This window comes from Procambarus clarkii, chromosome 5, assembly GCF_040958095.1.
Source record: "Procambarus clarkii isolate CNS0578487 chromosome 5, FALCON_Pclarkii_2.0, whole genome shotgun sequence".
Classification (NCBI taxonomy): Eukaryota; Metazoa; Arthropoda; class Malacostraca; order Decapoda; family Cambaridae; genus Procambarus; species Procambarus clarkii.
Genome location: NC_091154.1, coordinates 40,222,094 through 40,232,793, shown reverse-complemented (window position 1 = coordinate 40,232,793; position 10,700 = coordinate 40,222,094). Strand labels below are relative to the sequence as shown.

The 10,700-nt window shown below is 45.6% G+C and overlaps 1 protein-coding gene across 4 annotated transcripts; it reads left to right on the top strand.

Annotated features, from left to right (window-relative positions):
• Positions 1-2,078: 2,078 nt before the first annotated feature.
• On the top strand, positions 2,079-10,054 carry LOC123763256 (SET and MYND domain-containing protein 4). 4 transcript variants are annotated; one of them, XM_045750376.2, is made up of 4 exons: positions 2,079-2,149; positions 6,530-7,430; positions 8,264-8,388; positions 8,649-10,054. In XM_045750376.2, the coding sequence occupies exons 2-4, from the start codon at positions 6,617-6,619 to the stop codon at positions 9,789-9,791; spliced, it is 2,082 nt and encodes a 693-aa protein (XP_045606332.2). In that variant the 5' UTR covers positions 2,079-2,149; positions 6,530-6,616; the 3' UTR covers positions 9,792-10,054. The 4 variants fall into 4 exon arrangements, with proteins under 4 accessions (XP_045606332.2, XP_045606325.2, XP_069157769.1 ...); XM_045750369.2 differs by having other exon boundaries at positions 2,090-2,129; XM_069301668.1 differs by lacking the exon at positions 2,079-2,149 and adding an exon at positions 2,173-2,790.
• Positions 10,055-10,700: the final 646 nt, after the last annotated feature.

Sequence of the window (10,700 nt, the reverse complement as noted above, 5' to 3'; positions counted from 1 at the left end):
AAGGGTCAAGCTTTTGTTGTAATAATATGATAAGACTGTTGGTGACAGCGACCGAGAGGCCCAAGTACACACATCTCAATCCGGATGATCCGGAGGCAGTTACTGTACCAATCCGGATGACTCGGAGGCAGTTACTGTACCAATCCGGATGACTCGGAGGCAGTTACTGTACCAATCCGGATGATCCGGAGGCAGTTACTGTACCAATCCGGATGACTCGGAGGCAGTTACTGTACCAATCCGGATGACCCGGAGGCAGTTACTGTACCAATCCGGATGACCCGGAGGCAGTTACTGTACCAATCCGGATGACCCGGAGGCAGTTACTGTACCAATCCGGATGACCCGGAGGCAGTTACTGTACCAATCCGGATGACCCGGAGGCAGTTACTGTACCAATCCGGATGATCCGGAGGCAGTTACTGTACCAATCCGGATGACCCGGAGGCAGTTACTGTACCAATCTGTCTAATATTCTCTTAAAAATTTCAACCTTTGTTCAGACAATATTTTTTTGTATTTCCTGGTAGAAGGTCGATACGTCCCGGACCTCAAATACTTATTAGCGTGGTGTGTGGTTGTGGTCATGGCTCCTCTACTGGTGCCTGGTTGTAGCCTCCACTTCTTGCCATATCTCACGCTCCATCAGGTCGTTATTTGATTGTGCATACTGGGGACCCTGACCTTCAGATTATGTGATCTCTCTCTCTCTCTCTCTCTCTCTCTCTCTCTCTCTCTCTCTCTCTCTCTCTCTCTCTCTCTCTCTCTCTCTCTCTCTCTCTCTCTCTCTCTCTCTGTATATCTCTCTCTCTCGTCTTAATTCCAGAGAGGAATTTCTGAAGGCACAAGAAATGGTTAAAGTAACCGTTCAGTTTGAGATCTTTGTATACCTCGCATTTCGGATGTCTTGCCCGTCTTGAACGGTAAGCTGAGTGCAATGCAATATTGCAAGCCTAAATAGCACAAGGGGATATGAAAAGCAGGTCCTCTGCTGTATTGGTTTGTATTATTCTTTCAATCATTTTTATGCTTATGCTAAGCCTTATTTATTATGCTTACTGAATTCTGGGCGATGGACATTATTCCTAGATCTGTAACACGTCGTTTCCATTCAGTGAAAAGATCTGATTATACACCTTGTGTCTTGTGTCCAGTGTATTATACACCTTGTGTCTTGTGTCCAGTGTATTATCCACCTTGTGTCTTGTGTCCAGTGTATTATCCACCTTGTGTCTTGTGTCCAGTGTATTATCCACCTTGTGTCTTGTGTCCAGTGTATTATCCACCTTGTGTCTTGTGTCCAGTGTATTATCCACCTTGTGTCTTGTGTCCAGTGTATTATCCACCTTGTGTCTTGTGTCCAGTGTATTATCCACCTTGTGTCTTGTGTCCAGTGTATTATCCACCTTGTGTCTTGTGTCCAGTGTATTATCCACCTTGTGTCTTGTGTCCAGTGTATTATCCACCTTGTGTCTTGTGTCCAGTGTATTATCCACCTTGTGTCTTGTGTCCAGTGTATTATCCACCTTGTGTCTTGTGTCCAGTGTGTAGTTGGAATTTGTCCCAGTTGAAAATAAATTTAGTTTTCTCTCGCTGAAGCAAAGATGTTGTTGACATCCATCTGTCTGTAGTGCTCCGCATCTTCTACCAAAGCAGTTTTCATAGCCACAGTGCCACCACACCACTGCCACAATACCATTACAACAATACTAAGGCACCACCACGGCAGTGCCACAGTGCCATCACAACGCAGCGGCAACATCAGCAGACAATATGGGGGAGTAATTCTTGGCATATATACCTGACCAGGTTGCAGAGGCTGGCCCCGTGCAGAGGGGAAGACACCCTGGTGGGGGAGTTAGTGGGAGGGAGGAGATGTGATGGGATGGCAGGAGGGAGGGAGGGGGGGGGGGTAAGGAGGAGACACAAGTGGGAGCGATGAAGGGAGGGAGGGACGGAGGGGAGAAGGAGAAAAGAGGGTTGTGGTGTTAGTAACGGAGGAGGGTGAGAGCGAGAGAGAGAGAGAGAGAGAGAGAGAGGGAGGGAGACAGGAAGGGAGAGAGGGAGGGAAGGAGGACGGGCGGGCGGCAGAGCCAGCTAGTGGGCCGGGAGAGTGCCAGTGCCGCTGTGTGTGTAAACTGCTCCTAACGTTTGTAAACTTTAGGAACATTGTATTTATTGATGAAGAGTGTGTGATAAGAGAGACGGAATTACTCTTCTTCCGTCAGAGCTCCTCTTTCCCCCTCCCTCCCTCCCCACACCCGTTCCTCCAGCGGGTCAGAGGCCCCTAGGACGGTGATGGGCCCCTAGGAAGGTGATGGGCCCCTAGGAAGGTGATGGGCCCCTAGGAAGGTGATGGGCCCCTAGGAAGGTGATGGGCCCCTACGAAGGTGACGGGCCCCTAGGAAAGTGATGGGCCCCTAGGAAGGTGACGGGCCCCTAGGAAAGTGATGGGCCCCTAAGGAAGAATTGGTCTTTAGGCAGATTAAGTGTTTAGCACCTTTTAGAAAGTTAAGTGATTGCTTGCGTTAAGAAAAGTGGAGTTGTTAAGTGCTTCAGGAAGACAATGACATAAAAGCGTCTTAAGGGAGGGAGAGAAGTCATCAAAGTGTCTTTAAGATGATCAAGTGGATAAGTGCACTATATCTAATTAGGAGATGATTACTCGTCTTAAGGCAGGTTAATTGGTAAAGTTCCCTAATGGATATGAAGTGAGTAAGATGTCTTAAGGAAGACAGTTGGTAAGATGACATAAGGAACAACAAGTCTCCAGGATCTTCACGGGGTAATGTGAGGGCATGTGAATATAAGACTAAAATGATGATCTTCTACAATATACTTCATTTGCAGGTATACAGCAGGTATACAGCAGTATACCTGCTGTACTCACATACCTGCTGTACTGACACACCTGCTGTACTGACATACCTGCTGTACGGACACACCTGCTGTACTCACACACCTGCTGTACGGACACACCTGCTGTACTCACACACCTGCTGTACGGACACACCTGCTGTACGGACACACCTGCTGTACGGACACACCTGCTGTACTCACACACCTGCTGTACAGCCACCTAATGACAGTCTTCCTTACAGAAACTGTGACTGTTAGTTACCTTCCCTTCCACTCACAGCTAAGTCCACTACGGGCTCACCATAGCCTGTGCCACTTGGAACTTGTTCCGAGTAGCTGATCTATAACAACAACAACAACCTTCCCCTCAGACTCTAGGCCTCGTCTTCCCCTCAAGCTGTTCGGTGGTCAAGGCGGAAGGGGTTGGGCTTGGGTGGATAAGTTTGCGTGTGTGCGTGTGTGTGTGTGTGTGTGTGTGTGTGTGTGTGTGTGTGTGTGTGTGTGTGTGTGTGTGTGTGTGTGTGTGTGTGTGTGTGTGTGTGTGAGGAGATTTTTATTATTATTATTATTATTTTCTACCACAGACGTGGCCACACATTTACAATGCTAATCACGGATTTATTGAACAATCAACCACAGAAGGGGATTGTAGTGCTTTTAAAATGCTAATCTAACCTACAGATATAAATACATAGATACACAGAGTTACGTCTGCCCTACATAAAATGGTCGATGTGTTCTTTACATAGTGTCATTAATGTGCATTTGCAAAGGTGAAATGTAGTTCTGATCAGCTTCCACATATACTTTATGCACATACATACATATACATACGCACACATATACATATATATACATACATATACATATACAGACACGTACATACATACACATACATTTATGGCTCTCCTACTCTGACAGGGTAAGATAGCTGATAGAGAAACTAGTGTGTTATTAAGTACTTAACCACTGAAGGTGATTAAGATACTTTTGCAAGCTCAGGTTACATAGTGACATCACGTACATACATTGTATAATTGATGTTGTTGTTGTTGTTAAAGATTCGCTACCTGGAACAAAAAGTCCCAAGTAGCACGGGCTATGGTGAGCCCGTAGATGATGTATAATTGATACATTACATGGTCAATCTTGGGTACTGAAAGAGGGGCTGTGACGACCTCTGTCTGGGACCCGTAGGTGCGGGACCGGGACGTCCACCTCCTGGGGCTCGTGCGGCCCCCCAGGCTCTGCTTCAGGAGGCTGGGGTCGTTCTTGCCCTTGTTGGGGTGGTTCTTCTCCGGCCACGACCACGGCGGTCTCCGGGGTTGGAGTCCCTGTGCCTTCTTTCACCAACTTCGAGGTCAACCCTGGAGCTCACAGTTCCTGCGACGGCGCTGGAACCAATCGTATTGGCGTTTGCCTTTCCATTGGAGACTTTCTCGGCGCCGTGGAGAGGGAAAGGGGACCTGCTGGTAGGTAACAGCTTCTCCGTGTCAACCTACCCTGGCTTTGCGCCCTGGAGAGGCCACTCCAAACCGACACCCAGAACGAAACTCCATAAGTCTCCTGAAACTGATGGATGCCTACTACTACTACTACTACTACTACTACTACTACTACTACTACTACATGAAGGTGAACATAGGCATCAGGTGAAACTCTGTTCGTTTGTTTTTGCCTCGTCCGGGAATTGAACCCGGGTCCATGGACTGCAAATCCACAACACTATCCGTTCGACCGCGAGGACTTGTGTTGAAAGGGATAGGGGGGATTATGATTCTTGGATGGATAGGTTTGTGTGTGATCTTTAAGGTTGGGGAACTGGGCTTGTGGGCCAACCCATCCTCAGACCAAGTCATTCCTTTCTGCGGTCAACCCTAAAGACACATTCATCAATTTTAACATTCTGCTCATTCGAAACAGAACTTTTCTCAAATATAAATTAATATTAATATATATTAGCATATTGTGGATATTTAGGCACTGGTTAAGTTAGGTGTTTAGGTTCTGTTGGCGATTATTTGTATTTGTAGAACTAGGGTGAAGCATTTACTGCATTGTAGTTCAAACAAAAGTCGTCAGCGAAGCACTTGTTCCGGACGTCATCAGTTGAGAGCCGTCCTCATAAACAAAGACCCAAAGTCCATTCCATACACCCGCCAAACCCCCTGTTTATGAATGAAAAACGGTTGTTGTTGTTGACTTAGGGGCGACGACGATCGTGGGATCGGATGCGCCCCGACGTACTCGTGAAGGGTTAATTGCGAAGGCCGGAAAGGTGAAACGCCAAGCCTAATCGCGAAACGAGTGACGCCAATCACTGTAAACTAATATGCCTCGCGGCAAAGAAACGTAGAAAGGCAGATGATTGGGGAGCCTCAGGAGTCCCTCGGGGTGACAAGCACCGGCCCCGCCCCACACAGAGAACACCAGGTAGCAAAACCAAAAACTCGGCCCCCAACTAAAACGCGAAAGTCATCCAGTGCCCCCCGGCAGAGCAGAAGCCAGCCGCCCACCACGGCTAAGGGCACATCAGGAGCCCACCAACTCCTGGCACCTGTCGGCCAAGCTGGCGCCGGACACCACACCCCACCGGGAGAACCAGCCAGAACACGTAAAAAAAAATCTATCAACAATCCCGTGACCCAAGGCGATATGTACGCCAGGCGTCGTACAATCGGACCGTTGAATATGGATGCCAAACGGCAGTAGCAAATCCAAAACGCGAAAACAGAACGTGATCCGGCGGCTCCCAGGCGGAGGCGGCGTCGACGTTCGCTCGTCGTCAAGGTTGCAACCCGTCCTCGACTCAAGTCCATTCCATCCAGCGATCGACCCCACAGACACATTCATAAATTTTTACATGCTGTTCATTATAAACGGGAATTTTCTCAAATATAAATTAATATTATAATATATTAGCATATTGTGCATATATAGGCATAGGCATAGGTTAGGTTAGGTGTTTAAGTTCTATTGGCAATTATTTGTATTTGTAGTACGTGGGTGAAGCATTTACAGCGTTGTGGTTCGAACAAAATTCGTCAATGAAGCACTTGTTCCGGAAGTGTTCGAACGTCAACAGTTGTGAGTCGTGTGTAAACCGTTTTCATTCATAAACTGGGGGTTTGGCGAGTGCATGGAATGGACTTTGGGTCTTTGTTTAGAGGACGGGCCTCATGGACAGTTGGTGGGTGGAGGTCGGCGGCGTGTGTGGGGAACTTAGAGTGAGGACCCTTGACGCGACACAAAAATACTGCAACACTCAGATAGATCCCAAGGCACAGTGCCCCCCCCCCCCCCGCCACATCTAGTCTACGGACACTGGGAAGACAAGAACTATCAGACTATTGTTACCCTGCACACCGTACTTGTGAATGCGATATCTCAGTAGAACTAGAAAAAGTAATCCAAAGCCTTATAACATTATAATGGGTTGACTCTTTAAGTTTGACCATTGCTCGTGCTGTCGATGGCCATAAAAATATAATGTGTTAAAATAAGAAAAGCGTTGGATAATACAACTCTGAATACATAATTTTTAGTGACATAAAAATGTCAAATACGTAGAGAATTTTAGTCGAATTATACAAGATTTTGAGTATGTATGTACATATATATTTGCATTTGTATTCCGGTGTTTGTTACTTAATTGTTTTCTTTTTTTCAGAGGCAAATGCATTAAATTGTTCTAGCGTAATAACATTAGAGCAGAAGGCCACTCTTAACAGAAGTTGTAGGCACGTGACGTGGCACCATGGCGCCCTTCACAGAACTGTACGCAAAGTTCCGTGGGATGCTGCAAGAGTCCTGGCAGACAAGCGAAGTAATGGCCCACTTTGAGCCCACTAGCACGCTGGACACCATGTTCCGGTACCTATGGCTTCGGCCAGAGGCGCAGCAGGTGCTCGTCCCACCTCCTGGCAACTCCCGTATCAGCAGAAAGGGAGCCATCGAATCAGAGAAGTTCCGGAATGAGGGAAACCGTCTTTATCGAGAACGGAAGCTAGAGCAGGCGCTGCTGGCGTACAATTACAGCATACTGGCGGCACCGCATTTGGCCACGAGAGACTCAGCCCTAGCAGACTCCACTCCTGAGCAGGAGAGCCTGGCCCTGGCATATGCCAACCGCTCTGCTGTTCTGTACGAGATGGGTCAGTATGAGTCTGCTCTTGCAGACATTCAGCGCTCGCTCACGTGCGGGTATCCACCTCCCAGAAGACATCGACTACATGAGCGACAAGCAAAGTGTCTTCACATACTTGGAAGAGGACAGGAGGCAAAAACTATCCTTGCGGAAACTATGAGCATGCTCTCTTCATTGTCTTTAAATGAAAAAGAGGCAGCAACTGTAAAGAGCTCGCTCACCAAGCTACAGGCAAAGTGTGAGACCAGCTCAGACTCGACACCTGCCACGCACCAATACGAGCAGGTGTTTTATACAGGTCCAGCACAGCCCCCACCGGTGTCCTCCCCGCAACCTGACGTGCCCTGCCTCAGCGACGCCCTCAGGATACACTACACTCCCATCCGAGGCAGACATTTGGTAGCCAGCAGGGACATCCAACCAGGTACGTTAACACACTTTGCACCACTGTACACAGACATGCTACTGTAATACCACCGCGTATCTGTACTGTGGACAGAGGGGTACGTTCTTACCACCATAGGTCAATACAACTGATGTACCATAAGCATAGTCATGGTACAGCTATGCTCCTGCCTGCTTTACGTCTGCCAAATTCATTGTCTATCTACAATACTCTGCTGATTTAACACAGTTAAATATAATTCCGCTTAAAAAAACAGATACGGTAGTTTGATACTGCAATCAAGTTATTTCATATATATATGAAATAACTCGCCATGCAAATATAATTAAAACCTGTGTGACAAGTTCCTTTAGTCTTATGTATTGTTATAATTTAATCAAACATTTATCCCTCGATTGTTTGACGGATTGATTGGCGAGATCCAGGCAATGGGCTGAAGTATCACCATGCACTTCATCTATGGATTTTACAACACATTTCTTAATATACATACAATATTTCTAATGTTTTAATCTTGTTTCAGAAATCTTGTTGTGAAAGTTTGTTTACTACTGCACGAGAGTAAAGTGTTATTGCAAGTGATCAATCATTGCAGGTACTTGTGTAACGCAGGATATGTATATGTTTATCTCTCAGAATGTTCGGTAATACGTTTATTGTTTGTGATGTGTGTCTATGTATGTATTAACACGATGTACTGAACGGGGTGAGAATAAGTAATTATCAATAGAAGGCACCAAACCGGGAAGGCTATGTAGCACCACGGGGTGAGAATAGCTTGAGTTACCTCATCCCTTTGTGTGTATTTTACCTCAATAAACTTATTTCTATTTCAATTTCAATCATTGCAGGCGAGGTGCTTGTGGTAGAAGAGGCCCTGGCGGCCGTGGTGAAGCTGGACAGTACTCTCAGGTCTCACTGTTCTCACTGTCTGCGTCGCTGCCCAGTCCCACTCCCATGCCCCTCCTGCTCCCTGGTATGTATCCTTTTGCTTTCATCTTTTCCAGCCCCATTTCTGATAGACATGATCCAATTTCTCACTTGTTGTGTAACATTCTATGGTTTACATGTGAAAATCTGGACCGCTTAGATCATAGCTTGTTTGTAATTTCTTGCCAAATATACTAGAAATTCATTCATACAGAATGTTATCTTTCTATTCTAAACAAAGAAATGTGAATTAGTTCCAACAGTGTTGTGATGCTTTGAATAAATTCTAGAACATTTACATTACAGGTAGTATTCTGCAGCGAGGATTGTCTGCATGCTGGTGTTGATGGTGGCCACGGTGCGGAATGTAGAGTTCTCGCAGTCCTGGTGGCCCTGCAGCTGGACCCCGCTGCAGCTCTTGCTCACAGGATTCTGGCCTCCACTACGCTCACCGACCTTCGCAACACATTGGCCACCATCCAACACGAAGGTTGTGGAAGAGGCACACGACCTATGATGCAAGTTGCACACGATTATCGTACCTTATACCACTTGGAAGGACACACCACAGCCCGTCCAGAGTGTCAGCTCCAAGAAGCAGCTGCTGTTGCGTGTGTTCTAACACACATCCTTATAGAACAATGCCCCACTTTCTTGAAAGACCAAAACGGCCATCCAGTTACAGTCACCCAAGAAGATATTGTATTAGTGGGCGGGCAAATAATGCGCCTCATCTTGGGTCTGGAGTGCAATGTCCATGGCACTAAAGAAATCGTAGTTAGTAATGGGGAAGAGGAAGGCAACATTGGGAAGAATCGAGGACAAGAAGTGGGTTGGTCAGTGTATTCTGCTCTTAGCCTGGTAAACCATTCATGCGTCCCCAATACCCTGACCACCTCCCTAGGTAGCACTAAGTTCTTGTACAGTGTAAGTATCATTCCACAAGGAGCAGAGATCACAGACAGCTATGGAGAGCGATACGTCAGTCACAGGCGCACAGACAGACGTGCAGCACTTCAGCAACATTATTTCTTCTGTTGTAGTTGTGCTGCCTGTCAAGCAGATTGGCCACTCTTCCACGAGTTGCCGATGAAGCCAAGTATGAGATGTCCCTCATGCTGCCAAGCACTCAATGGGTTCACTTGCAGGATCTGTGACTTGGTATGTACAACAGACGCCATGACTGAGGCGGGTGTTCAGCTCTATGATGCACCTAAAACTCAAGTGCAAATGAATAAATATTGGGCAGAGTATATAAAAGCCTCGGTACAGATCAATAACGGCAAGGTCTCTCCAAGCCTAATGGGCATAGTTGTAAATCTGTTGATGTTACTTGATAAGTATACTGTCCACCCCAACCAGGCTTATGTAAGTGCCCAAGAAACACTAATGACTTGCTTTGACCTGATGGGTTCTGTCCACCTTGTAAGTAAGACAACATGCAAGTAATAAGTAACATTACAATTCATATATACCTGTAGCTCGTTTTCCCAAGAAATACAATATCATATTTATTGCTAATGTTTGATTAATAATATTTAGTACTTACTATTATAGGCTCTGCATCATAGGACACTACTAATACCAAAATCTTATTCTCTTCTTTTACCAATTTTAATACAGTTAGGTTAATTAGAATCATGCCTCTTACTCAACTGATAACTTATGTCACACTGTACAATTTTAAGCTAAATAAAGAATTTCAATTTCAATATTTAATTACATTAACCTGTATTGAAATAATGCAGGTCACTATATACTGGTGTCCAAATAGCACAATACTATATGGGCCAGAATTCAAAGAGCAGAGTAGCCTATCCATGGACTGGTAGAGCACAGTACCCATGATCTAGAAACCAAACAGTTCAGCAAACATGAGTCAGTATTGTATGCACTATGAGAATGGCATCAATCTAACTTAGTGTAATTGGTATACCTAGACGTCTATTAATATATCCAATTAAGAGATCTATGGTCATACATCACATGGTATTGCTACTTAAAATCAAAATACAATATACTTCCTCCAGGGAGCACCCCATTAAGTGACAGTCACAGCCATAGTTTCTCCAGAAGGCCCTATCATCACACAAACCTTTCACTCTTTCAAACTCTCAAAACCCCATCCCCATCATTTCTTTCTATATTATTCTACTTTTCCTTTCCAAGATGTTGGTAATTTTTCTGTATCACAGGATCCCTTAACTTTACACTTGTATGCATTTCCCATTAAAAACTCCTCGGGCATTCTTATAATGTCCCGTCAGTAAATTTCATTTCACCCATTCCACATTTCATTCCCTCACCTTTTAACTCATGCAACAACCCCTATATACTTCCTCATTGCTATACTCATAC

Excerpts from the sequence above, each read along its gene's own strand:
- LOC123763256 (XM_045750376.2), top strand. The coding sequence starts at position 6,617 with ATGGCGCCCTTCACAGAACTGTACGCAAAGTTCCGTGGGATGCTGCAA. Across the intron at positions 7,431-8,263 it reads CAGCAGGGACATCCAACCAG|GCGAGGTGCTTGTGGTAGAA; the intron begins GTACGTTAACAC and ends CAATCATTGCAG. Across the intron at positions 8,389-8,648 it reads CATGCCCCTCCTGCTCCCTG|GTAGTATTCTGCAGCGAGGA; the intron begins GTATGTATCCTT and ends TTTACATTACAG.